General features: G+C 49.6%; 1 protein-coding gene and 1 long non-coding RNA gene across 3 annotated transcripts in view; one reads left to right on the top strand and one right to left on the bottom strand.

Moving 5' to 3' along the window:
• The window catches only part of PKNOX2 (PBX/knotted 1 homeobox 2), a 258,828-nt gene that overhangs the window by 207,111 nt on the left and 24,159 nt on the right, over window positions 1-27,558 (top strand). The window contains exons 6-7 of one of the 2 annotated variants that reach the window (XM_036861893.1): window positions 7,942-8,115; window positions 19,205-19,393. In XM_036861893.1, the coding sequence (XP_036717788.1) occupies window positions 8,032-8,115; window positions 19,205-19,393 (273 nt within the window). In that variant the 5' untranslated portion in view covers window positions 7,942-8,031. The remainder of the gene's footprint in view (window positions 1-7,941; window positions 8,116-19,204; window positions 19,394-27,558) is intronic. The other variant, XM_036861894.1, reaches the window with a different exon arrangement.
• Window positions 17,713-26,526, bottom strand: LOC118899886. The gene is made up of 3 exons (XR_005021007.1): window positions 26,018-26,526; window positions 19,392-19,472; window positions 17,713-17,954 (listed from the first exon to the last, which is right to left on the bottom strand). It is a non-coding gene; the product is annotated as an uncharacterized LOC118899886 (long non-coding RNA).

Raw genomic sequence — 27,558 nt, 5'->3', positions numbered from 1 at the left:
AGGCACCGATTTCTCTTGCTGGAGAGACCAATCTTGGCAGAAAGGATGGCATTTTGAGCTGGATTCTGGAGATTATTAGGAGGGCCGGGGAGAGACATAGGAACAGGCATCTCAGGTGGAAGGAAGAGCAGGAGCACAACAGCCCGGTTTGCCTGAGCTAGTGAAGCGGGTGGTGAAGGTGCAAGGGGCCTGGGGCCACCTGCTGTCTGTTCAACCACCATGTTCTCCACTGAGTCTATCCAGGAGAAATACTGAAAAGAAAGCTGAGGCCATACTGTGAAGCACCGTGGGTGTGCTCTGATGATGTTGACTCTATTTTATCAGCATCCAGGAGAGATTTCACTGTAGTTCTCAGAATGACTACTTGCAATGGGCCTTCTGGCCATGAAAAGATGCCCAGGAAAGGGGGAGGAGTCGTCCTGAAAGGTGCCTCCAGGGTATTGTCTCTGATTCTGTGATCTCAGTGACCTGACCTGGGGCACTAGAAATAAAGGGTTACAATGCCAGCCCCCCGGGTAGGGTTTCCAGGGTGGTGGGCCTTTGACAACTTGAGACCTCCGCTGTGTGTGTCCGTGGAGACCAGGTTGGGTCGCTGCTTGCCCCCCTTCACCCCCACCTCACTGGCCAGTGGCTAATGTCCTCTGCAGAGGTCTGACCCTGGCCAGGCTCTGGTCCCACTGCCTCATCACCAAAAACCTCCATCCAGAAATTTTCCTTTCCTACTATACATTCCCTCCTCTGGACCATCCACTCTCATCCCAGTTAGGAAGGGCCAAAGGCTCTGACACCCCACCCCGTCCCCATCGGAGGAAGCAGCCAAGCCTCAGGGGGTGGTGAGCGCTGACACTGGGCTGTGAAGGGAGGTACAGGACAGGCCTGGGGGCTCCAAGGTCAGTCACAGGGAGAGGCGGTGGACAGCCCGGCAGGCTGCCACACACTTGGCTGGACCCATAATTGAGGTCTGCAGTTCTGGCCAAGGTCACAAAGGGAGGGATGGCTGAGAGGCTCAGAAGTGACAGAGTGGCATGACTGTGAATCACAAGGTTTATCACCCAGAAAGGGAGCTCAACACTAATGCCCCCCCTGCGTGTGACTGTCATCGCCACCCCCCAACCCCAGTCTGTGGGGCTCTGTTTCTCTCTTCATATCTGTTCCCCGTTTCTTGTGTTCTTTGCATTATAGCCTCTCTGAAGTTGCATTATAGCCTCTCTGAAGCGCTATTTAAAAAAAAAATTTTTTTTAATTGAAGTATAGTTGATTTACAATGTTGTGTTAGTTTCAGGTGTACAGCACAGTGATTAAGTTTTATATATATATATATATATATATATATATATATATATATATAAGTTTTATATATTCTTTTTCAGATTCTTTTCCTTATAGGTTATTACAAAATATTGAGTATATCTCCCTATGCTGTACTGTAGGTCCTTGTTTGTTATCTGTTGAAGCTCTATATTTTGACATTCTTTCTTTTTCCTATCTCTGCTTCTCTGTTTATGGCCCTATGAGCAGAAAGAAATGTTAAAAAAAACGTTTTTCTTAACCCAGGTTGTCCAAGGAGGAACAAAGGGAAGCAGAACAAAGTCCACTTGTCTTCTTTTGAGTCCTTTTAGCAAAAGGAAATGAGCTTCAGCCTTATAGGGGAACTTGCAGTTAGATACGAGTGTAAAAATTACCAAGGAAGTTATGGTCTCCATCCCAAGAGGTCTTCGAAAACGTTAGGGAAACCTACTGGGCCATCTGCAGTAAGCACATCTGTCTTGAGAGAGGGAGGAGTAAAATGGAAGGCGCTGAAGCCCGCCTGCCTGAGGGCGCTCTCAGAAGCCGCACCAGAAATGTGTGTGTGGGCGGGGGGATGAGGGGGGCCCGGATTGCTTTGCCCTCAAGAAGATCTGGGGCTTCAGCGAGGGGTGTCAGCCTCGCTGCTGCTGGAGAGAGGGTGACATTCACCTCTGCAAAGGGCTTCAGCCGAAATCCTGCCCTGTTTAGGCCCAGGCTCTTTGGGGTGTTCCCAGAGGCAGCCCTACACACCCTGGCCCCAGACTGGGCATTTTAGGCCCGCGAATTTGGGTGATGCAGAAAACAACGAAGGCAGAAATGTCAGAAGTAATAAAACCAAACGATAGCTTAAACCCCTGTAGAAATCAACACATCCGGTTTAATCACCTTCTTAAGCTAGCACAAGACTGCAATTCTGTGGAGAGGGGTTCTTTATCTCTCTGGATCGTTAACAAGAACTGCATATCTTGAGCTTGCTTTTGGCTCAGATGCTCCTGGGGAGAGGTGATGAGGGTGGGGCTGGGGGTGAGGACTCCGAAAAGAAAACAAGATATAATAAAATCTTATTTGAGGTCCTCTCTCGTCCCCCGCTCCTGGCGCTGTCCGCACTCGGGGAAGCCCGCCCTCCCAGCACCCAGGCAGAGGCACAGTGCTGAATGTGATAAATGAGGCCATTAGAGAAATTCATTTCTCTTTATTAGTCTGTGTCAGATCCTTTCTATTAGTGGCTGGAAACGACCTCTCTTCTGCAGTAAAATGTCATGTCAGTTCACTCCTTTTATTTGTTCTGCACCAACGAGGCTCAAACTCTCCCTGAATTAGTGCAGTGAGATTTATTTTCTCCAAATTTTGAACGGCTTAAGAGAGATTGGGGGGGAAAGTGGCAGGGGGGTCGGTGGTGGGATGAACTGGGAGATTGGGATTGACATATATACCCTAAGATGTATAAAATAGATAACTATTAAGAACCTGCTGTATAAAAAATAAATAAAATAAAATTCAAAAAAATAAAAATAAAAAAAAGAGAGAGATTGGGGTGGAGGGGGCGGCCAGGTGGGAGGCGACACAGGGAAAAGCGTGGACAAAGATGGGGGAGGGAGAAGGCGAGCTCTTCTGGAGGTCAGACGTCCTCGGCTCTCTGCAAATAAAGGCTATTGGCCATCTTTCACATCTCGTCCATCATCGTCCAGGCACTGGGGACCGAGTTTCCACGTTTCTGCTTCTGGTCTCTGAAGGGTACTGTTCCATGGTGGGAGAGATCTGGACAGCGGGAAGAGGAACTCCTTAAAACCCATTTTCTAGTTGGACAGACTGAAGCTCAGGGAAGGTCAAGAATGACAGGACCAGTATCCCACGCATGACCGGAAATCCCCCTTCCCATGCCCTGCCTGGCTCAGGCAAGGGCATTCATGTCCCGGGAGGGTAAAGTGCCCAGCCCTCCTGGTCCCTGCCCTAGTCACCCCACCACACCCCAGGCCCGCAGTGGAGGCTGCTGGAAAGGACTCCTTGAAAGTGGCTTCCAGCCTCTTCCCCAGTCTTATGGGTTGATGTGGGAGGATAGCTTAAAATATAGGTCAACGCTTAGGCAGGTGTAGGATGGGCAACTGGGGAAGGGGCTGGGAACTGGGCCGGGAACAGCCTTAAAGAAGGCCATAGCATCACTGCAGCCACAGAACCCAGCTGAGTCACTGGGAAACTGAACCTGTTTCTCAGGGGTGGTACAGAGCATCTCAGCAGTCCCCACACTTGAGGTAGCAGGTAGCGGTCAGGGTGATCGAGAGATGCAGGTGGATAGAGCACGGGAACCACAGGCAGCCCTACCAACCCTGGCTGTGGTTCATATGAAAAGCTGTGGGTGAGCACAGATGTCATCCGAACTCCTGGGCTCAGGGCTCCAGGGATCAGGGTGGGTGGAACCAGAGGCAGGAGCCTGGGGAGGGTGGGGTATGACGGGAGGATCTGGGAACTGATAGTGCAGCTCAGGCAGGGAGGGGCTGGGGAGAGGGGCCTGGCAGCAACCAGGAGGCCTGTTCTGGGCTCCACGGGTCCTTGCTTAACGTGGGGGAGAAGATGAAAAGCACGTTTTCTTCTACTGAGAGATGGCAGAAGCCATAGAAAACACCCCCAGATATGCCCTCGTCTCACGCGCGTGCACACACACACACACACACACACACACACACACACACACACACGGGAGATCTGACACCTGCAGGGGAGAGGTTTATAAAATGGACCAATGCTAGAGCTCTGCCTGGAAGGTGCTGTCCCCCAGTGGAGGGGACAGTGCCTCCACCCCAGTCCCCAGAAGCCCAGCTCTGTGCGAGACCTCGGATCTGACTGCTGCTCACCTCCTCGACTTCATCTCCCTCCGTTCGCCTACCTTGCTCCAGCCACAAGCGCCTGGATTTTGTTCCAGAAACACGCCAAGCTCATTTCTCTCTGAAGTGCTTTGCGTTTTCCCCTGCTCGGCATGCCCCTCCCTCAGACCTTTGCCTGACTGCCTCCTCGTCCTTCCAGGCTTAACTCAAATGTCACCTCCTCAGAGAGGCCCTCCCTGATCACTCTCCTCCCTGCAGAGGCCAGGACAGTGGCAGAAGAGCTCACCCTCCTCCCCCCAGCCCAACTCCAGGGCTGGTAGCTGGGAGACGCAGTCACCGGCAGCTCCCTCCTCCCCACCCCACATGCCACGCACGCTGTGTACACAAAACACATGATGCTCGCACACGCATTGCATACAGATAACACGTAGCCCTGCACACACACTGCATACAATAGAGGGCATAGGCACCCTGTATTCACAGCACACAGACTCTGCACCCCAGCTCCATACACACAACCCATATGTGCATAGTACCGCAGAGACGTAACACCGTGTGTGCACACGCAATAAAAACACCTAGGACAACCCACTTACACAAACAACACTCACACTTGCTCTCGTTGACAGCCTACATTCAACCCAGGTGCACACACGTGCACCGGCACACCCACACACCATCAGCAGCTGCCCACCCTGCCTCCAGCCGGTGAGGGAGGGACATGCAGTGACCGGCGGCCGCCGTGGGGATGGGGCAGGGGCTGCGCCCCCCACCACCTGGCACGATGCTGCGGATTATTAGTTCCTGGTAATTTAGTGCCCTTGTACAGAGTCGATTTGTGCCTTTCACTCCTAATTGATCTAGTGGCTGTTTAAATGGCAGCAGGCATCTGCTGAGAGTAGGAAGGTTCATAAGGCGCAATAATTCATAACACCGTCTGGAATTTGCCTTTCATGTCCCTCAGCTAAACCACTGCAGGCCTCTGCTTAAATCACAGCCATGAAGGCTTTCTTTGGTATTCCACTCAGGGCCAGGAGAATCTTGCATTAAACTGGGATCAGGTTAGATTAGACTATAATATGCTGCAGTATTAGTGGCTGCAAATGAAGACTTATACTGGAGTTTAACCCCTTCACCTGGTTTTCTCTTTGTCTTCAGCGGATGGCTGAGCGAACCCATTGTTTTCCCACCAGCTTCCTGAGGGGGCTGAATAGCTCTTCTAGCAATTTGGGGCTGCAGATGGGCTACTCTCAGATATTGACCCTTTTTTCCTCCAGACTGTGACCCAGCCTGCAGCCTTGGAGCCCAGCTATTTACGCATCAGCTCCCAAAACAAGGGTCGGGGAGATAGTGTCTAGAGACAGCTTTGCTAAGCCACGCAGCTCATCTGTGGCAGGAATTCATCTCGTCTCAGCCCCCGCTGCCCCCGAGCTTGAGTAGAATGACCAGTGGGTATAGGTTTGAGTGTGGTTGGGTCTCAGCACCTTCTGCCTTTCTGCCCAGAATTATTAGAATCCCAGGATGGGACAGGCTCACAGGGGTCCCCCGTCAGCCTACAAACACTATGTAGGCTGAATGTTCAGTCTTGCTCGGCATGTTTAATCATAGCGTGCTGGAGGGAAGAAGCATGATCTGTTTTCATTTTCAGGACTTACTGTGCTTTCCAATATGGTAGCCACTAGCCACATGTTGCTATCTAAATTAAAATTAGTTAAAATTAGACAAAATAAAAAATTCAGTGTCCTAGACACAAGAGCCATACTTTATTTTTTTAATGGATCTTTATTGCAGTGTAATTGCTTCACAATACTGTGTTGGTCTCTGTTGTACAACAAAGTGAATCAGCTATACATACACATATATCCCCATATCTCCTCCCTCTTGCGTCTCCCTCCCACCCGCCCTCCCTATCCCACCCCTCTAGGTGGTCACAGAGCACCAAGCTGATCTCCCTGTGCTATGCGGCTGCTTCCCACTAGCTATCTATTTTACATTTGGTAGTGTATATATGTCCATGCCACTCTCTCACTTCGTCCCGGCTTACCCCTCCCCCACCACGTCCTCAAGTCCATTCTCTATGTCTGCGTCTTTATTCCTGCCCTGCCACTAGGTTCATCAGTACCATTTTTTTCTTTTTTTTTAGATTCCATATGTTTGCGTTAGCATACGGTATTTGTTTTTCTCTTTCTGACTTACTTCACTCTGTATGACAGACTCTAGGTCCATCCACCATGGAGGTTCCTTAAAAAACTAAAAATAGAATTACCGTATGACCCAGCAATCCCACTACTGGGCATATACCCTGAGAAAACCATAATTCAAAAACAGCCATATTTTAAATGTCCATTGGCCTCATGAAGTTAGTGGCTACCATATTGGACAGCAGAGATTGTAGAATGTCTCCATCACCTCAAGAAGTTCTGTTGGGCAGTGCTGGCTACAACGTCCCCATTGGCAGAAGCCTGGGGACCAGACCCAACATACATGCTGTCTCCTCTCCCAGCACGCAGAGCTTACTCAAAAAGAAAGGAGCTAGAATTTGTGGCTCCAGGGCACTGAGGTGAGCAACCAGAGAGGGATGTGCCGTTGCTTTTTTGGGAACCATGGCGGGAGGGAGTGGAGCTCCAGAGTCCAGTGTCAATACCCATGTAAACACATGTGCACGTGCCGGGTGTGAAGACATAGCTGTTCACTCATGCTGCAGAGAAATGAGAACGAGATGCGCTTATATATGCAAATGGGGTCACACACCTAACACATATATATTCAACAAAGATTTATTAGGATCCACATGCCGCTGCTAGACTCTGGGCAGACAGTGAGGAATAAGGTGGGCTTGCTTCTTGCCCTCATGTAGCTGAGAGTCTAGTGAGGGAGGCACGTGGTAAAGCAAACAACCCAGGGAGCCGTTGGCATAGGTTGAGGGGAGGGGCAGTCGGGGAACCTTCCCAGAGTGGGTGATGTCGAAGCCAAGACCCATAGAGTAGCCAGGTAAGCACTTCAGCTTACATCCATCCATCATAGACCCATCACACACATGCGCACACTCACACTCACATATTCATCATTCACCGGTTCATTGTCAGTCACCGAATATTTATTAAGTGCCTGCTGTCAGCATCAGGGCAAGGTCCTAAGGATACAATGATCATTGAGACAAAGACAGTCTTGGAGGAAAACACTGGACAAATAATGATGCAAATAATTGTTTAATTACAGTTGTGCTAAGTGTGTGATGATAGAAACGTGTAGGGAGGTGTTACACGTGTGACTGGGGTGTCTGACCTAAACTGAGTCGGCCAACAGATGCAGGACAGGTGGAGACTTCTGCCCACCACGTGTGACGAGTACTCAGGTCCACACCCCTCCACGTACACTTGCAGACACACAGGTGCTGCCCTCGGCTGGCTCCACGCAGCCAAGGGTGGGTGTGTGATCAACCACGAATGTTCACATCCAGGACTTTTCTGGACACTTCCCATATTTCCTTCCCAGATTGACATTGAGCCAGAAATGGACACCTACTTCTGTGAAGGGTTATACCCAGCATCCCTCATCAAATATGTGTGCAGTTTATCTGGACCAAGAGAAAAGTTAGGCCCCTGGTGGGGAGGAACAGAAGCCTCTGAGGCCCCAGGAATCAGGAGACTGAATTCTCTGTGCCGCGCGTGAAACGCTGCCGTCTAGGCTGACCATGGGGACTGGGGCCTTTCTCAGGGAGTGGGACCCTGGGAGAAGAAGTGACGGCAAAGTGGGAAGGGACCCTGGTGGCTTCTGAGCCCCGACGGCAGCAGTCTCTGAGTGCGCATGTGTGAGCTCTTGATGTCCCCCGCAGGCACCCTCTTTCCCGCCTCCTGACGCTGCTGTTTTGAGAAATGTGAACAGGCCACCCAGGGCTCTGAGTGCATCACCTCCGCCAGCTTTGATGTGGACATCGAGAACTTTGTCCACCAGCAGGAACAGGAGCACAAAACCCTTCTTCAGCGATGACCCAGAGCTGGACAATCTGTAAAGACCCTCCAACCCCCGCCCTGGCTAGGGTCCTCCTCCCTTCTGATCCCCTCCAGATGCCCTAGAAGCGATCCTTTCATTCATGCATTCAACAAAGAAATTTGCATGCCCCCTGTGGGCAGGCACTAGGTGTACCCTTCTAGCGCCAGAGAACCTTAAACCAAGAGTTGCATGCAAAGGTGTTTGCTGCCGAAGCTCTCCCCTCCTCTGCCGCTGTGACACCAGCATGACCTACAACCCCTTGCAAGCGAAGACGGTGAAGGAAAGTGAGGGTCATAGCGCCCAGAATGTCTTGGTGTAGCTGTTCACAGAGCTAGAGTCCTGGCCAGCTGGTAAATCTGTCTTGGGCTGCCCAGAGAGGAGCTGATGGCCATGTGCTACAGTGTGGAGGGTGAGGATGACAGGCACAGTCAAGCAGATCAGTGGGTAGGAAGACCGGAAACACAGTCACATTGAGAAGATCAGCAGATGTCCTGCCCATTTAGGGGGACGCAGTAGATCAGGCTCCCAAACCTAGCTTGTCATCCACATCATCACTACAGCTTTAAAAAGTACACGGTCCTGGGGCCCACCACCTGGAAACCGTGATTCAGTAAGTTTGGTGGGACCTGTGAAGGTACATTTTGAAAGGTTTCCCAGACAGCTGCAGTCTTCAATAAGGCTTGGTAGCCACTAGATTAGATGATACCTGAAATTCTCATCTAGCCCTGGGAATCCTGTTGAGAAAGAGAGCTGTAGAGAGGCTGCTCTGTTTGTTCATCATGACAGCGGTCATCCTGGGATTATTAACCACAGCTCTTGATTTTTCTGTGGGTGGATTACCCAGATGATGCACGGTGAATTTGGAAACTCTGAAAAACTCTCTTCTACAAATTGATTGATTATAGCACTGACCTCTTGCAGTCAGAGTTTAGTTAGTACCTACTCCCAAAAGGCAAGCAGAATTAGAAAAGCAAATGTGACTCCAAAAAGGAAGGAAGAAAGACACACATACACAGTGCACTGGCAGAACAGATTTAAATGACTTGGGTATTATTCTGTGTTGTGAATTATCCACCCCACTGCTTCTCTCAAGAGTTGATTATGCTACTTTATGGAGGCCAGAAGAGCTACCAGGAGAGCCCCTCAGCCTGGCCTGGAAATTTGTGAAGTGTTATGATGCGTTTAGAGGACAGAGGATAAGCACCTGACCGGGGTCAGGAGCGTTAGTGCAGGTTTCTGGGAGCCACAAATCCACCTCTGCTTGTGCCTGGCCCTCCCTCTCCCCTGGCTGGGATTGAGCAGACATCCTTCCTGGGAGCCCAGACCACTGTCTCTCAGGTCCCCTAGGAGAGCTGTGCCCGTGCAGGTTCTCCAGTTGGTCCAGTAGTAAGTGCAGGCTGGCCTGGCCCTGCCCTGCTGTTCAGTTGCTCAGAATCTCAGAACCGCAATTATGAATCAGGTCTTTAGAAGCTACACCCACAGCAGCCATGGAGCCAGGAAGTGAGGCAGTCGTTTCTGCAGGAGCTGGAATGGGCACTCCTCTCCCTTGACCCCAAAAGAAACTGAGGCCTAAATTGGTAGGAAATACCTAAAATAGGCTGAGTAACATGAAAGAATTTAAACCTTCAGAGGTAGGAGTCCTGGGGAAACAAACCTCACAGACCTTGCCCACTACCACCTGCCAGGTGAGCTATAGAAGACCCCCCGAGGACAGCCTCTTATTCTAGCACAGCCTGGAAAATACCAAAAAGTGTGACTGCCTCCCTGTTCTCCCCTGGCCCGCACTACCTGGGTCTCTCAGAGTTCTGTTCACTCAAAGATTCAGATTTCTTCATTAATCCAACAAAACTTGGTTAGTGTCTGCTACGTGCCACGCCTGACCTAGGGACGTGGATGTTGTAGGAGCTGCCCCAATGGCCCCAGACCCCCAGTGCTCCCTGGGCCTCTAGCTCAGGGGACTGGGCCGGGAGTGGTCCCCTGGTGGAGCAGACCTTGGACAGCCCACCTCCTCATGTGGACCTGATTTACCCAGAGCAGTTAGCCACAGTCAGTGACTGATGGATAGGTCGATTATTTAAATGGAGACCATTGAAGGAGCCAAGGACCTCAGCCCAGCTACACAGCTCACCCTCTGGGTGACTTTGACGACAACTCCTTTGAAGCTCAGTTTCCTCGTCTATAGAGCCAATACGCCTGTCTCCTGTGACAGTCATAAAATATTAACGAGATGGCTTGTGGAACTAAATGCACGGCATCCAGAAGGTTAAGGTCAAATGCAATATCACTAAAGCCAGGCATTCCAGCCACCTCACCTCACCTCCAGGCCATCAGAGAGACTGTGTGGCCGGAAGCCTGAAACTTTACGGGGCGGGGGGAAGGGTGTCAGGCAGCGCCCTTTGCCACCCCACTTGTAGTCCTGTGTCGGGAGGGGAGAGGTGAAGAGGCCGACCACAGGAGCCATCATTAGAACAAGAATCATGCAGCCAGCACAGCCGAGATGCACATAATTAGAAATTAGAAAAAGGTCAGATCACGTCATTATCAGCTCAATCAGCTGCCGAGTGCCACAGCCAGTTAATTTGGCATCTGTATTTTTTACAACCCCACACACGTAGCCCAACGGCCTGTAACTCTTTATCCGGACAGATATACTGCGCAGTGGAGCAGGGACATAAAATGAGACCCCAAGCAAATGAGCTGAGATAATTGAGAGATTTATTTTTTATATATATGTGTGTCAGGGCGGCTTGCCTTTGCCCTTGAATGTTGACTTTCACAGATGGGATTGTCAGGAGGACACTAGGGTCCCCCGAACTCTGTCCCACGCTGGGCGCTCGGGTCCTGCCTCCTCCCCAGCTCCCCCAGGCCCACCACGGGCACGCGGGTCCTCCCCCTCCAGCTGGTCCCCTCCTCTCGTCCAAGCAAATCTCTGTGTCTACCTGACCCGCTCCACGGTCTCTCAGATGAGTCCCATGGGCACTGCTTACTAAGCTCTGCCAGAGCTGCTCAGAGACCAGAGAAGTTCCCAGAGTATAGGTTTCTGAGGGAACCTCCCTTCCCTGTTAGCCAGCTGCCGGAAAAGAAACTTAGAATCACAAAACGCTGGCGGGGAAACCACAAGCGTGGAAAGCAGCACGCCCATTTTACAGATGGGGACACTGGAGTCTGGAGAAGGGCAGTGACTTGTCAGCATGCGGGTCTGCTGGCTCCTTGCACGCCATCGCCCACCTCTCTGCTTCCCGGGGGGTAACAGAGGGCCTCATTTATGCAGAGTACCACCAGCATCTCTCCCCCTGGTGCCCACGCTCTCTGACCCTCTCCCCCTCCCCATTTCAGTGCCATGCGGGTGGCTTTCCACCCCCGTGGTGGCTAAGCTGGAATGCTCCCCCGGGGATACCCCCATGGTGGCTAAGCTGGAATGCTCCCCCGGGGATACCCTCACTCCCATTCCCACACCCACCCAGCGCTCACCAGGCCTCTGGCACCTGGCCCTCGGATCCCCTGCTTGGGCCCAGCAGCCTCTGACTGGCAGTTGGTTCAGTCTGTAAAATTTGCAAGTTCCCCAAACCCCTTTGAAAGGTAAAAGCTTTTTGTTTTATAAAATCTGATTTATGGGCCCCCAGTGCAGGGCCGAGGTTTTATATATTATGCAAGATTTCAAACCGAAGCTGTAAAACGTACGGTTTCAGTTTCATGCATGGAATTTTTTTATGTGTAACTTTTTTTAACACTTATGGGGCACGTTTTAATGAGACCCTGGTGTGGCTTAAGGGACAGATTATAGCTGCCTGACCTCAAAGCCAGCTCCAAAATGGGGCCCCCCAGGCCCCTGGGCCCACTCTGAAGAAGCAGGGCCAGAGGCCAGAGGCTGTGAATAAGGAGACCAGGCAGAGCCCTGGGCCCACCGAGACCGCGGGAGGCCCCCTTCAGAGAGCCATTCCCTTCAGCCTTCCACCCACACTCTCTTCGCCCCGATGGGAGCAGAAAAATCCCACAAGACACCAGAACAGGGAAAGGAAATAATAATCAAAGCCAGTAATAATTAACATTTATAGTGCACTTACTGGGTGCCAGGTGCCGTTCTGAACACTTCACCTGTATTATCTTATTTAATCCTCTTCTCAGACCCACAAGGCACAGATTATTATTATCCCCGTTTTAAGATGAGGAGATTGAGACACGAGGCAAAATCACCAGCTCAAGACCACACAGCACATACGTGGGTCAAATACAGGCGTGGAGCCCGGGCCCACACTCAGCAGTGACGCAGCCCTAGAGCCAGTCTTTTTTTAGTGCTTCCTCTGCACTTGTCTTTAGTTCTTTTCTGGCCTGATCTCATTTCGTCCTCAGTACAACTCTGAGGGGTTGCTGTCGCTATCCTATTTTACAGATGAGGACGCCAGAGTGCAGAGATCATGTGAATTGTCCAGAGCGTCCCAGTAAGTGGAGGACCCCAGACCTAGCCTCCAAAACCCGCTGTTCTCTAGCACCCAGCTCTGCTGTTTAATTCTCACCATAGCCCTATGAGAGGGTTATCATTATACCCATTTTACAGAAGGGGGAATCCAAGACCGAGAACCCTATAGTCAATAAGTTACAGAGCTGGGATTTGCACCAGGTGGGTGTAACTCCTTAAGCCCTCCTCTTTCCCCTGAACCACAGTGCTTCTCCAAACTCTGGGGACGTGGGAAGGGAAGTGCCACATTGTGACTTGAAAGCATTTGGCTTGTCCTGCGTGGTGGCGTCCCTAAGCAGTCTTCAGGCTCTGGACTTCACCTTTCTTCCATGTCCCAGGCCTTGTTCCAGTGACCCCACCCTTCCAACTGCTCAGGCCAGGTCCGGCTGGTCTGGGCTGGAAAAATTCCTGAATAGATTTTAGCTTCGGCTGCCCTAGTGACATGCAGGAAACGTCAGAGCACTTCAAGGAATGTGTGTTTCCCAATTTCTTCATCCGTAAATGAGGGAGAATATTCCAGCTTCCCAAATTGCAGAAGAAGGAGAGGGTAAACGCAATCTGCCCTCCAGGGCAAAGCTACCTCCCTCCCTAATTGCTGCCTGGAATCTCGCTGGTTACCTAATCTCTGAGCCTTGATCTCTTCATCTCTAGCAGAGTGATAACAATGCCTGTGTGTCTCCATGTTTCTGAGACTCAAATGAGGTAATGGAGAGAGAAGCATTTTGCAAATTGTAAAGTGCTACGTATATAAATGTTTTGAAAGGCAAGGACTTATTACTCTCAGATGAAGAGGCCGCAATCCTACAAGAGAGGCCACTTTTCAGAAAAGTACTTGATGGTGGGGGGGAGGGGCATGTTGGCGTAAAGAATCCACATATAACACACAGCTACTGTGTGCCCAGGACATATGTGTACATGATCTTATTCAGTGTTCACCACAACTCTACAGTGTAAGTATTACCTATCAGCTTACATTTTACAGATGAAGTTAAATGACTTGTCCAAAATACCCAGGCAGGAAATAGTAGATTCAGGATATCATGCCATGCGACTTCCCAGAAAATGAGAGGCCCCGGTCCTGCGGGCTTTCCTGAGACTTGTGGGGCTCGTGCGCTGTGATATGAGACTGAAATGCAAGGGTGCATCTCGTTTTGCTTTTGTGAAGCCCTCTGCTTAGAAGAAGAGGGCTGTTTTTTTATTTTGAAAGAGAAGGGAGGGAGAGAAGCTGAAAGATGAAGCAAAACTGGAAGAAAAGGAATGAAGGATCCACTCATCACATTTGATGACGATATTAAATTAAATGGAATTATTGCACTAGAAGATTTGGAATAACTTTTTACATGACACTGATCACTTAGGAAACATAGTTTAATATGTCAGAGTTTTATTCTGATTTAGAGGCAAAAACCCAAAATTGCATAAAAATAAGATAGAGGATGATTTACTAAACATAAATATAGAAGAAAAAACTGAGGATGATTATTCTTCCACTATTTGAAATTGGAACAGCAATAGAAAAGCCAACAGGATATTAGAAATCATTAAAAGAGGTTGCAAAAGTTTATATGCATTTGGTTCCCTGTGGTTTATAAAGCACTTTCACATTATTATCTCTTTTAGCCGTTATCAAATCTTGTGAGACAGGGATGAGGAAAACTGAGGCTCAGAGAAGTCGTGGAATTAGCCCAATGTCACCCAGTTTGTAAACAGTAGGTCTGGACTCAAATCCAAGCTGTCTGATGGTGAATCCCACAGGCTTTGCGCCAGGCCAGGCAGCTGCCCCACATTAATGGCATCGCCCATTTTTTCCTCTAATACTGAATAGGTCCTACATATTCATTGCCTTGGAATACCATTATGATTTACTCTATGTTCTTAAATCTTTAAACCAAGTCTATTACCTCATAAAAAAGTAATCCTTCACCTGTGCTTTATTAGACCAAAATGTAGGTCCACTTTTGGCCACCGTGCACCAAATCTGATTTAAACACATTGCATGCGTATTTCATTTGAGCAAAGCTATTTTGGGTAGATTTTACTTTTTATTTTGTTCTACTTAATTGTATTTTCCGATTCTTTTTACCTAATAAGGATTTATTGGCTATAAACAGATAGGTGCACTTTTCTGTGTGTATGGATGTGTATGTGTGTGTATTCATGAAAAGATTTTAAAATGAATAAATAAAATGTTGATTGAAAATGAAGGATAGTCCAGTAACGGAAAGCTCAGAGAAAGAAGAGAGAAGAAATGAAAGGAAGGAAGGAAGGGAGGGAAAAAGAAGAAAGGTTTAAGGAATTAGGATTATTTTGTCTGGGGGAGACAAAGCTAACTGGGCAACTTATTTAAGTCAGAGGTCTTGTCCAGTGCTTGGCATATAATGAGACTCAATATTTGTTGAATGTATAACATTAAATTAAGGGAGCTTGTATCGATGGTGCCTACAGAAGGCTTGGTGCCTACAGAAGGCTGAGTCAGCACTGTATATTAAGGCAGGAGAGATTGCAATAAGTGTTCGGAAGAATTGAGCAGCAGATTGGGAAAACATAGAGATGGTGTGACGCGATAAGAGAGCCTCAGAAGAGAAAATGCAGCCATGTGTCCGGGAGGGTTTGGACCATCCGGTCACCTAGAGACTGGCCTAGACCATCTCACGTGGTCCCTTCCAGGACCATCAGAAGTCCCTGTATCGTTCAGGGAATCAGAAAACAGAAGGCACCTGACAGTCCAACCCCCTCTTTTTATGCATGGGGAAGCACGGTGAGGTACTCTGGCTCCTGGGGGCCAGGCCAGAGCAGCCGAATGCGGGAACATTGCCAGGGAGGGTTCTGGAAATCCTAAACTTTAGTTTCCCCAAGGCTGTTTGGTTTTCCTGGACGCCCCTACTTCCTGTCACTAAGCCACTTTCTCCCTAAACCACGCACCCTATTAACTGCCATTTTCTCTGTGTAAATCCTGAGACCCCTAGTTGCCGGTGAAGCAACACAGGCAACCTGGCTTCATGTCCCAGCTTTGTTGCCGACTGTGTGACGTTAAGCAAGTAAACTACTACCTCTGGCCTTCATTGCCTTCAACTGTAAAATATGGGCAATAATGGTACCTACTTGCAGAGGTGGTTATGTGGAATAAATCTGGCATGTGATGGGTTTAACACAGTCCCTGAGACGTAGTAAGAATAAGAAATGTTTGGGTATTGTTATCCATCAATCAGTCAATGAGTATTTATTAAACACCATATACTGTCAAGTAGAAAATTTAGGCAAGAGCAAATAATTTATTCAGTGCCCGACTCCATCTTTTGGTCCAAGTAATCTGGACTAAAGTCACTCTTCTCCTCTTTGCCTGGGACGGCACAGTCTCCTTTAGTCTCAGCCCCACGGAGGGGACATCCCCTGAGGACAAGACCCTGTGACTGAGCCCTGCTTGAAAACACACAATTGTTGGTTTCTGTCTTTGAGTGACACTTAGTCTAATTCAGTACTCAGAGCCTTTAATTAGTCAAGCACAATCCCTACCCATCAGACAATCCAAATACCAACCTGGGGGCTCCTCAGTTGCTCCCCACTTGAAATGCAGATGAAGCTCAGAGCGGGTGTGGCCCTGGCTTCTAGTCACACAGCTCGACACACCTGATAGGATTCTCTGGGAGCGATGCCCATCCTTGTTTTCCTGGGCATCAAAATGCTGGCCAGAAGCTAGGAGGGTGGGATTTTCCTGGGCATCAAAATGCTGGCCAAAAGCTAGGAGGGTGCGATTTTCCTGGGCATCAAAATGCTGGCCAAAAGCTAGGAGGGTGGGATTTTCCTGGGCATCAAAATGCTGGCCAAAAGCTAGGAGGGTGGGATTTTCCTGGGCATCAAAATGCTGGCCAAAAGCTAAGAGGGATGCCTATATATTGCTTATGTCAACATAAAAGGTCTCCAAGGCGAGCCCCACTTTTTTTTTTTTTTTTTTTTTTTTTTTTTGATAGAACTGTAGATTCACATGCAGTTGTAAGAATTAATACAGAGAAGTCCTGATCCCCTTCTTGCATGACTAGAGTACAATTTGACAACCAGGAAATGACAATGGTATGATCCACCAACCTTATTCAGATTTCACCAGTTTTACATGCAGCCGTGTGTGTGTGTGTGTGTGTGTGTGTATTTACTTCTGTGCCATTTTATCACATGTGTAGATTCATGGAAACACTATGGTAGTCAAGATACAGGGCAGTTCTTCCCTCTCTCCCCCACCACATCCCTTGGCAACCACTAATCTGTTCTCCATCTCTAAAATTTAGTCATTTCAAGAATGTTATATAAATGGCATCATACAGTATGTAACCTTCTGAGACTGGCTTTTTCTTTTCTGCTCAGCATAATTCCCTTTAAATCCATCCAAGTAGTTGAGTGTATCAGTAGTTTGTTCCTTTTTATTGCCTAGTACTATTTCGTGATATGGATGTACCATAGTTTCTTTATCCATTCACCTGTTGACGTGTATTTTGGTTGTTTCCAGTTTTGGGCTATTAGAATAAGGTTGTCTGGAATATTCACATACAGGTTTTGGGTGAGCAGATGTTTTTATTTTTCTGGGATAAATGCCCAAGAGTGCAATTGCGGAGCTGGATGGTATATTCAGTTTCATAAGAAACTGTTCTGCTGTTTTTCAGAGTGGCTGGACCATTTTTCATACCCACCAGCAACATATGAGTGGTCCCGTTTCTAATTCCTTGCCAGCATTTGGTGTTACCTCTATTTTTAATGTTAACCATTCTGATAGGTGTGTAGTGATATCTCATTGTGGTTTTAATTTGCATTTCCCTGATGGCTAATGACATTGAACATCTTTTCATGTGATTATTTACCATGTATATATACTCTTCAGTGAAATGTCTGATGTTGTCTTTTGCCCAAGTTCTAATTGGATTGCTTGTTATTTCACTGGCTAGTTTTGAGAGCTCTTTATATATTCTAGACATACGTCCTTTGTCAGATATGTGGTTTGCAGATATTTTCTCCCAGTCTGTAGTTTATCTTTTCATCTTCTTCACAGGGTCTTTTGAAGAGCAAACATTTTACATTTTGATGAGGTCCAATTCATCAAATTTTCCTTTTCTGGGTCATGTTTTTGGTGTCAAGTCTAAGACCTCTTTGCCTAGCCCTAGGTCCTGATGATTTTCTCCTGGGTTTTTTTTTTTTTTTTTTCTAAAAATTTTATAGTTGTATGTCTTACATTTCAGTCTTTGATCCATTTGAGTTAATTTTTGTATAAGACGTGAGATTTAAATCAAGGTTCACTGTTTTGCTTGTGGATATCCAATTGCTCCAATACCTTTTTTGAAAAGCAATTTGGCCATATTTATCATGAGCCAAAAGTATGTCCATAGCTTTTTTTCTGTCACTTCTGGGACCTTGTCCTAAGGAAATAATGCAGAAACACGAATAAGCTATAAGGTTGGAAGATAAGTCACTGTAACATTTTTTTAAATAAAATTTAAAAATTGGAATTAACCTAAATGCCCAACCATAAGGAATTGGCTAAGTGTGGCACACACATGGAATGATATGCAGCAATTTAAAATGTATTTATTCAATAACTTTCACCCATTCAACAAATATTTACTCAGTATCCACTTGTGTTAGTAACAAGGATAATGGGGTGAGCAAATTAGCCACCACCCCTCTCTTCTAGAAGCTTGCAGTCTAGAAGGGAGAATAGAGGAAACATTCCTGCCACTTAGAAAAATACATTTGGTAAACTAAGGGGAAAAACAGGAAGGAAAATTGTACATACAAGGTGATTGAATCTATGTTGAAATACACGCATGCGAAAAAGAACAAAAAAATCGTCATTCTTTTTAGGGTGATTAGATCAAGGGCAGTCTTTTTCATCCTCTGTTTTCCATACCTTCCATGGCACCTTCTTTTTATAATAATAACAACGATAAAGGGAAAAGCCTCGACTGAGAAATAGCTTCTTGCCTTGAAAAGGTTAGGAACGTCCACTTGAAGAGGCAGCAGACACACGTACCAAAGGGTACGGAAAAGGCCACCGCACCCAGCTAAGTCATGCTGGATGATGCGGTCAGTCAACATGTATTGATGGGGTGTCTGCTAGGTGACTGGCATCACGTGAGGTACTCAGAATACGTGTTTAAGAATAGCCAGTCCCTGACCTCTTGGGGCTCTTGCAAAGAGCTCTGATCTCGGTCTTCCTCGTGCCTGTTCAAGGCCTCACACTTTGCAGCTCACGCCTTCCCTCAGATACTCCTCTCCACAAAACTGTACAGTTGTCAGGGAGCGCGTAATGGTCCCCATTTGTCAGACAATGAGGCGCGGAGAGCTTAAGCACTTGGCCAAGGCCACACAGACTGTAAATGGCAGGCAGGGGGCTTGAGACCTGGCCTTCTAACCTCTAAGGACAGTGCTGTTCTCAGAATACCACACCTGCCTCAAGAACAGCTGTGATAAGTGAACTCAAAGCAAGGAAACAGTCGGCAGCTACCCACAAGGAGAATTTAAATCCTGCGGTGGAAAGCGTATGTCCCTAGGGCGAGCATGGGCTCCTCTCTGTCCGTGTGCTTGGGACTTGGTGGGGGGGTGCGGTCAAGGCAGTGAGGGGACTGGGATCCAGACACCTGGGCTCACCTCTCCTCCCCCTCCACAGATGGTGAAGGCAATCCAGGTCCTGAGAATCCACCTGCTGGAGCTGGAGAAAGTCAATGAACTCTGCAAGGACTTTTGTAACCGTTACATCACCTGCCTCAAAACCAAGATGCACAGTGATAACCTGCTCAGGAATGACCTCGGGGGGCCCTACTCCCCCAACCAGCCCTCCATAAACCTTCACTCACAGGTAACACACAGGGCTGGGTCCTGTCTCCTAGCCAGGCTCCTAAGCGAGGTGTCAGAACGTCTGAAGGTCCCGTGGAGACCTAGGAAAATGGTTTAGACTCACTGTATCCTTTCACCATGAGGTGAGAGGATCCTCTGATCCACTCCTCCTGCTCTTTTCAGGCAGCTCAGTCCCTTTTTCACCCAGAGCTCAGCATGCCAGGGCATCAGTATTCCCTAGAAGATGACCAGATCTGAGAGGGACAATGTCCAAAGTGATTCCTGGCTTCCTGGTCCAAGATATCCCCAAAAATGAGCACGAGAGTTAAGGAGATGGAGAGCTTTGCAGGAGAATGAGGCGGGGACGGAACTGGGAGTGGACCCAGACATCCCAGCCTCACAGGCTTCTCATCGGGGGCTGTGGCTTGATGAGCTCTCTGTGTTTTGGGAAGGAGAGTGTGGGGAAAGTGGGCCTTCCCTGAATCCTGCCCACCTAATAGGAGACAACAGCTTCCCACGGGACAGCTTTTCCCTGATCGTTCTCTAGTTGCTCACTCTGCCCTGGCACATCTGTCTCCCTGTGGTCCAGGGCCACTGTGTAAGTCACCTAAAGTCACCCCTCACAAGATTCACCTGCTACCATCATCCTGGGAACTGGGAACTGTGAAAATGGTAGAGAATGGGCTCTCTCTCCAGGACAGAATATTTTCCCAAAACCTACAAACTAAGAAAGCTTCCTGGTGATACCTTCCCAACTCACTGGTGTCTATGTAAGCCCTAGACTCACCACTTTCTTCTTCTCCCACTGAGCTCTTGAGTCCAGGACAGACACATGGAGGGTCCCCCAGGAGGTTTGCACTAGCCTCTGCCCACAAGACAATCAGGCTTGGGGATACCGGTAAACTTTCTAAGAATGCTTGGTGAGAGGTGCTGGAAAGAATGCCAAAGAAAGATGGTGCCATTTTTATCCTTAAGTTTTAAGGATCGATATGTATAATCTATCTCTCTAGGTTGGTGGAGGCAGGGGAAAGGACATGGTGACCCCTAGAAGGCCAGCCATGCCTTGTACATTTTGATAGCAGGAATCGCATCGAACCCACCCCAGTGGGGTCTCTGTGGGACTCGATAGTGAGTACTGTATGGGACACGAAGCCGGAAGTTTATTTCCTCTTCCCATTGCTTGAAATCACCAAATCACTTTATTACAGATCTAAACTCAGCTGCCCAGGCTTCTGCTTGCTAATATTCTCTTGAAATAGACTCATTCCTTCAGAGTCTTATTGTACTTTCCCTTATGATCAAAATTAGCAAGAAACTTGCATAAAAGAGGACAATAATTGCTCAACGAGCATCTCGTTTGTAATTTATTAGTTTCTATTATTGTGGGTTACCATGGCGATGCTGCCGCAGCCCCGGTGATGGGAGAGATGCAAGATAGGAGCCAAGGAGGCTGTGAGGCCTCACCAAATGGAGATGCACGTTTTTATCAGTAATTTTCATGAAAATAATAAGTGAGGAGTTAATGAGATGGAAAGCCATCCTGTGGCTATTGTGAATTTGTTTTAAGTGTTGATCTAATTAGAATGCATCGGTCAGGAAAAGTAATGAGGATTTAGTGCCTCACAGAGATGTGAGGATCATATCAGAAAATTAGCACAAGTCTTTGGAAATAATCAGGTCCTTGGAGAGGCACTGGGTTTCCCCTCCTGGGCCCTCCAACCCCAGCTCGAGCTCTGGCATTGGGGGTGTACCAGGGCAGTGGGAGAAGAAAGGAGGGCCAGAGGGCTTTGCAGCCACAGTGACCCCCTCAGGCTTGGGGTCCCCGGGCCGACAACTTCGTGTGCAGAAAGCAGGGTCACCGGAGACGCGGGTTAGCAGAGAAGGATAACGTGGGCTCTGGGTGAGCCGGGCCTCGGAGATGCTATCTGCAAAAATCAGTCCTCCTGGGGAATCCCTGCATTCAGTGCCTCTGAGCTTAGAGGAGAGAGGAAGGAACTTTGATTCCTATCACCGTAAACATCCCATCTGTGCCTGACAGTGAAGCTGGCCCTGGGGTGACCACTGCAGAAAGGCCTCTGATCCGCTTAGAAAGAGGAACTCAGACAATCAGACACAAACAAAGACACCAAGAAAGAGAGAAGACACTTAGCGAGGTGGTCCCATTTGCTGCTTCTCAGATTTGTCCCTTCATTTCCTCTCACTGGCCCCACCTACTTGTTCAGGCTTCAGTGGGTAAACAAGGTAATTACACACGAGCTGCTGTCATAGCTTCCTAACCTGCTCTTCTGTCTTCTCTGGCTACCTCGCAGCCCTCCTACACAAACACACACACACACACACACACACACACACAAATTCACATATGCACACCTCTTAACCTTCTGCTGCTAGCTTTATCTTCTAAAGCTCTATTCAAGCCATTCTCCTGCTCGAAAACCCCAATCGCCCCCCAGAGTTTTCACATCCTTTCACTTGACATTTGATGCCCTCGTAGGTCACTATTTTTCCACGCCTGTGTGTTTCGGTGATGACCGCGCACCTCTGCAGGACCAAACCCAGCCTCTTCCCCAAGGGCAATAATAAGGCTGCTCTCTCCATGGGGGCCTCCCTGACACCCCACCCCAAAGCATGGACTTTTCTTTCTCTCAACTAACTCCTGGGCACAGTGGGCCATTTACATGGTAAATATCCCATGTGACTTTACGTTTTCCTCTCCTGGTGAATGATAGGCCGCCAGTAAATACTGTTGAAAGAAGTAATATGATGAGAAAGACAGAGAGAAATCAAGGGAGGCAAGAGGAAGGCAAAGGAGGAAAGGAAAAGTAGGGAGAAAGACAAAGGGAAAGAAAGACAAATATCAATGGTCACGTTTGAGAGGGAGGTACGGAGAGGCTGAAGAACTAGAGGAAAAGAACAACAAAGACAAAGAGACACAGACCGAGGAAGAGGAGAGTGGGGCTGAAGACAGGCAGAGGCAGAAAGGAGTTGGAAAGAGAGATGGCGGCAGTAGTGGGGGGAGGGGGAGGGGGGTGGGGTCAGTGCAGCGTCCCAGGCGTGTGTTGGGGAGAAGGTGAGCAGGATATGCCCTGCGCTGCCCCGTCCACATCCCCAGGTCAGGCTCCCATCTCTGCCTCGCCAAGGTGGGCGCGGGCTGGCCTGGGCCTTCCCGGGAAGGAGAGACCCTCGGGGCCAAAAGACTCAGTGCAGGAGGCAGGCCTGCCTGGGGTCCGGGCGTGGGAGCCAGCTCGGCAGAGGAGAGAGGAGGAGCGTGGGTGCGTGCGTGTGTGTGTGTGTGTGTGTGTGTGTGTGTGTGTCTGTGCACACATTCGTCATGGTTCGACCTTAATCCCCCCAGCCTGAAATAGCCGCGCCGAGCGCCAGCCTGGCCTGGGGAGGGGTGTCTCCCCTCTGGAACTTGATCCTCAGGATCAACATTCCAGCCGCCTGCCAGCTTTGTTGCAAACTGCTGGCTCATGGTTTTGCCTGTGTGCTAATCATTCAGCCTTGTGTTGCAAAGTGGGAGATGTTTTTTTATTCAAATTGGTCCCCCTCTCTCAGATGCCATACTGTGTCCCCATCCAGCTCTGTGAGGTCCGGGCATACTCCCCGCTTGGCCTCCCCTTTCTATGTGTGAGCTTTCTCCTAGGGGGTGGAAGGGGGTTCGGAGAGGGGGCGACTGCTTTCAGCAAGCAGGAAAGCTAAACCGGGGTTTCCAAGGACTTGGGCCACAGCCTGTCCTTTCCCCTCTGGAGGAGGCCACCCTGCCCTGCCTGCACCTCATGACACCCAGGATTCTTACTCGGCAGAACCCAGGCTTCCTGTGGGGGCAGATCCTCAGTGAAGAAGCCCTTCCTTGATGACACCAAATAAACCATTCCACTGGAGAGACCCTCATGCCCGCCCCCCTCAAGCATTAGTTTGACCTCTTTCCCCGTGGAGATTAAACCTCAGCTCTGTTCCAGTGCAGATCAGGCGGAGCCACAGTTCTCATTCATTTGCCGAGCATTTAGGGGAAGCATACATTTACTGTATGCACCGTGCTAGGTCCTGGGAGAACACAGGGAATTGTCCATGATGGGTGCCCAATCTCAGTGGGAGGGAGCTGGAGTCACACCCAAGGACCTAGATAAATTATGTGAGCACAGAGTGCCCGGGGGCAAGGGGACCCTGAGGAAGGGCAGGAAGGCAGCCGCCGGAAGGGGTCTGGATTGAGCAAAGCATGTGTATGGCCTGAGGTTACCCAGTCACCACTCAGCATCCTTCCTCCTCCCAGGGGAAAGCCCAGGCCCCAGCCTGCACGCCCTCATGGCCAGGGTCTGTTCCTGCCCAGAGACAGGACGAGCAAACCTCTGTAAGGATTAGATAGATAGGCCAGCAGGAGGACTTTCAAATCCTATTGTGATTGGAGAAGCTGTAGATTCACTGGCCTTGGGAGGACTTCCTAGAGGAGGGGGCATTTCAGGCAAGCTTGGGGGAGTGAAAGGCGGTTAGCAGACTACCTGGGAGCTCTCAGTGTGAATGTTCCCATGGTAGAGAGAAGTCTGGAGAAGGTAAGGAACAGAGAGAGCCTTTCACAGTCCCTGCAGAGAAGGGGCCGGGGTATGGGGGGAACATCACTCATTCATGCCATGTGCATCTGTTCAAGCACCTACTGAGCTTGCTGGGTTCCAAGGGCATGAAAACCACTGCGACACAATCTCTAACTGCGAACGTAATGATGGAGTATCTTGCAGCCAAATTTGTGGGAGGTTATGCTTTGAGTCTGATCACCACAGCCAATTGCCAAAGACTTTAAAGGCAGTGGAGAATGTAGGCAATGGGGTAAGGATTGGAGACGCGTTGGAGACAAATGAACCGACTCGCCATCTCTTGAGCTGCTCAAGGAAGAACTGGCAGAGAAAGGGGAGAACGTCCACGTTTATTGAGCTCCCTGGTCCCAAGCACTCTGGGTACCAGGTGCTTGACATAGATTATCTTGCTTATGCCTCACAACCAGCCTGCAAGGTGCACATTATTTTCTCCATTTTACACCCAAGGAAAGGGAAACTCAGAGCAGTGAAGTCGCTGGTTCAAGGTCACACACCTAATAAGCAGCAGAGTCAGGGATGAGTCTATTTTCATTTACTAGATCCTTTTACTTTTTCTGTGACACGTAGGAAGGAGAACCAAGGGTCCTGGGCCCTGGGTGGGGAAGCATGACCCTACCTAGCTGTAGATCAGGGATTTAGAGACCAGTGAGTAAGAAACCAATTGCTGGGAAGCAAGAATTTAGATTTGCTAATAGATTGAAAGTAGGGAAGGGAGAGGCCACAGAGTAAGCACGGTTCTGAGATTCCGGGCTCAGCCGACCAGATGTAACTCTGCAGCTGTGCTACTCTCCAGAAAAATAGGGCGCTAATCAGTACATCCTCACCTGGGGAAGGGGAAACTTACCTATTGACCCACAGAGTTTGCATTTTCAACATTAGCCGGAGGCCAAGGGGGTGGGAAGCCAGCACCTCAGCCCAGCCCCTGGAAGCTCTGCCCCGTGGTGGCCGAGCTGGGGGTGGTGACCCACCCTGCAAGGTCGCTGCTGAGATGAAAAGGGGACACCCCCAGACCCAAGTGACAGGAAGCTGAGTTCCGGGAGTTCCACTGCCTTCCTCATTTATGGGTGTTAAGGCTGTCCCTCCTGGGTTCCTAGCCCCCCGGCCTCCGCTCAGGGGCCAGGACCCCAAGAGGGCAGCCCTGCCAGGCTCAGAAACCTGAGCGGCTCCCTCTTTCTCAGGGAATGTTCCTTAAGAGCAGCAGCTGCTGCCGTTCCCTTGAGACGAAAGCTCCCAACTGGAGTGGAACAGGAACAGGATTAGGTGGCTTGTTTACATGTGATTGGCTTCCCGGGTTTGGGAACCCAGCTTTTCCCAGCCTGAGACAGCACGCTGGCTCTGCCAGAACTGGAGGGACGCGGCCAAGAACACGGTGTCTGGGGACAGTGGCAACGTCCCTGCCCCCCGAAGGCACACGCTCACCCCGTTCCAGGCTGAAGCCCACTCAGGCCACCCATCTGCTGAGCGTCTATCGTGCACCCAACGCTGTGCTAGGCAGTTTGGGGGAATTCAAAGAAAGACCCCTCTTTCCCTCAAAAACCCTGCAACCAAGCAGGGGGAGGTGACATGCGCATGAGCGAGAACCCTTGTGCTGCCTGCCCGGCATATCAGGCTGACAGGAAGCATTAAAGGAGTCAAGAGGATGGGCCGAGGGCTTGCCCGGGTGGGTCAAGACAAGCTCTCCAGCAGACCAGCTCCCCACCCCCAGTCTAGGCAAATTAGCAACAAACCCGCCCTCCTGGGAGGCTTGGGAGGCTTTGGGGAGGATGGTCTGGGCTGGTGGATCAGCAGAGACCCCTAGTGGGCCCTGGGGGTGGATGGCAGACAGCCGGGGCGCCGCTCCCGCCGCCCACCCACTCCACTCCGCCCACTCACAGTACAATCCCAGGGAATGGCGTGGTTTTTCTAAAATCCCCAACTGGAAGGGCCTTCGCAAGGTCATCCAGTTAACCCCCCTGTCTCACAGGCATCCTAGTACAATAAAAATTACAGCTATTCAAAATAACTTAAAGGAAAACTTTTCTAATCAGTCCTTCCTTCACTCCTTCATTTCTTCTTACCATCGTGGTTTCTTCCAGGAGTTTCTTCCTTGAGTGGAAATTAAGTCTTCCCACGCAGCATAAGCCCTTTCGCTGTTAACAGTGAAGAAAGATGGCTCGAGGGGCTGACACAGCTCCACCTGGGCTGACATCAGACCATCGTGTCAGAGTTCACAGTCATTGCCAGTTCATTTGTTCCCCGCCGTCTCCACCCTCCGCTTCCAAAAGTAATTGCAGAGCCTTTCACTTTTTCTTAGTAAGGGCTTCCTTTTGAACAAGTCATCTTTCTTTGTTCCAAAAATGAAATGTGGAGTAAAACTCACCCAGTGACCACTGTGGTTCAGAAAGAATGACTGATGGCCCCAGGAAGCCAGGGCCTGGAAGCTGGCCCACGGGTGGCGTCCAGGAGTGCAAGCTCTCAGGCGTCCTAAAGCTGCTCCCCTCCCTCGCTCTGCCCCTCCCGAGAGGCTCTTGGCCTCTCTGTGTCTCTGGGAAACAGCACACAAGGAGCAGGAGGGGGATGAGGTCTGTGGAGCCCAGCTCGTTGATTTCCATCTGACTTCCTGGTCACCTGGTCCATGCCCTAAAAGACGTCATTGCTGGGGAACTCTAAGTTTTCAGCTTTTGGCCCATTTCCTACTAGAAAGTAAGAGACTGCATGCTCCCCAGCCCGATGGAACGGCTCCACCAGAGGAGCCGGGAAAGTGCCCATGATTCCCAGCCTTCTGGCAGTTTCCAGAGGCTTGCGGACACCACTGTCATGCTCCTGATCATGGCAAAGAATTCCTGGGCTGGATAACCAGCTTTCAGCCCCTGGTTCCTGGACAACTCAAGCAGGCATGTGAGTCTCCGATGTTTGAAATGTCACTGAAACTACCAAATGTGCTTCTAGCCTCTTCATGAGGCCAAGGAGCCTGTCAGAAATCAGCTCTGTGTGGGTCTAGACAGAGCACCATCTACCTGGTTTGGAGTCTGTTGAGACCCAGGAGGAAGCTGTCGAGAAGATAATAACACTGTGTGCTTAGCCAACATCTTCTCCCCAGGGGGCTCCCACTGCCGCTGTAGAAGCTCCTTCCTCAGAAAAGACCGGTACACGGTCTCCAGAGACGCAGCCCCATTGTCTCCATAGAGACAAGGTTCTAGCGGGCTGGAGACTAAGGCGTAACCAGAAATAGTTGCAAAGTCAAGTCACGGAGCTTGTCTGGGACAGAGACCGCAGCTTCGACTTCTGGGGCTTGGCCTTGCTCCAGGAACACCGAAGGCAGGGAGGCAGGAACGAAGGGGCATGTGTCAAGGCGTGACCACCACTGCTAGGCATGCAGCCCCGGATGAACCTCTGCTGTTGCTAAGTAAGGAACCCAAGAGGCCCTACGTGTCTAGGACAGGCTTTAAACCCTTGTTGTGCCATTCCCTAGTGGCGTGACTTTAGCCAAAGGAAGTGGGAATGATTATTGGGTGCCTAAATGTGCCAGGCACTGTGCTAACCTCGGAGCCTGGCTGTCTGACTCCAAAGCTCATCTCTCCATGGGAGCATCGGTGCCAAGCTTGGAGCCGGGAGACCT

Source organism: Balaenoptera musculus, chromosome 8, assembly GCF_009873245.2.
Source record: "Balaenoptera musculus isolate JJ_BM4_2016_0621 chromosome 8, mBalMus1.pri.v3, whole genome shotgun sequence".
Classification (NCBI taxonomy): domain Eukaryota; kingdom Metazoa; phylum Chordata; class Mammalia; order Artiodactyla; family Balaenopteridae; genus Balaenoptera; species Balaenoptera musculus.
The sequence above is the reverse complement of the archived record's forward strand: the minus strand, read 5'-3'. Positions and strand labels throughout refer to the sequence as shown.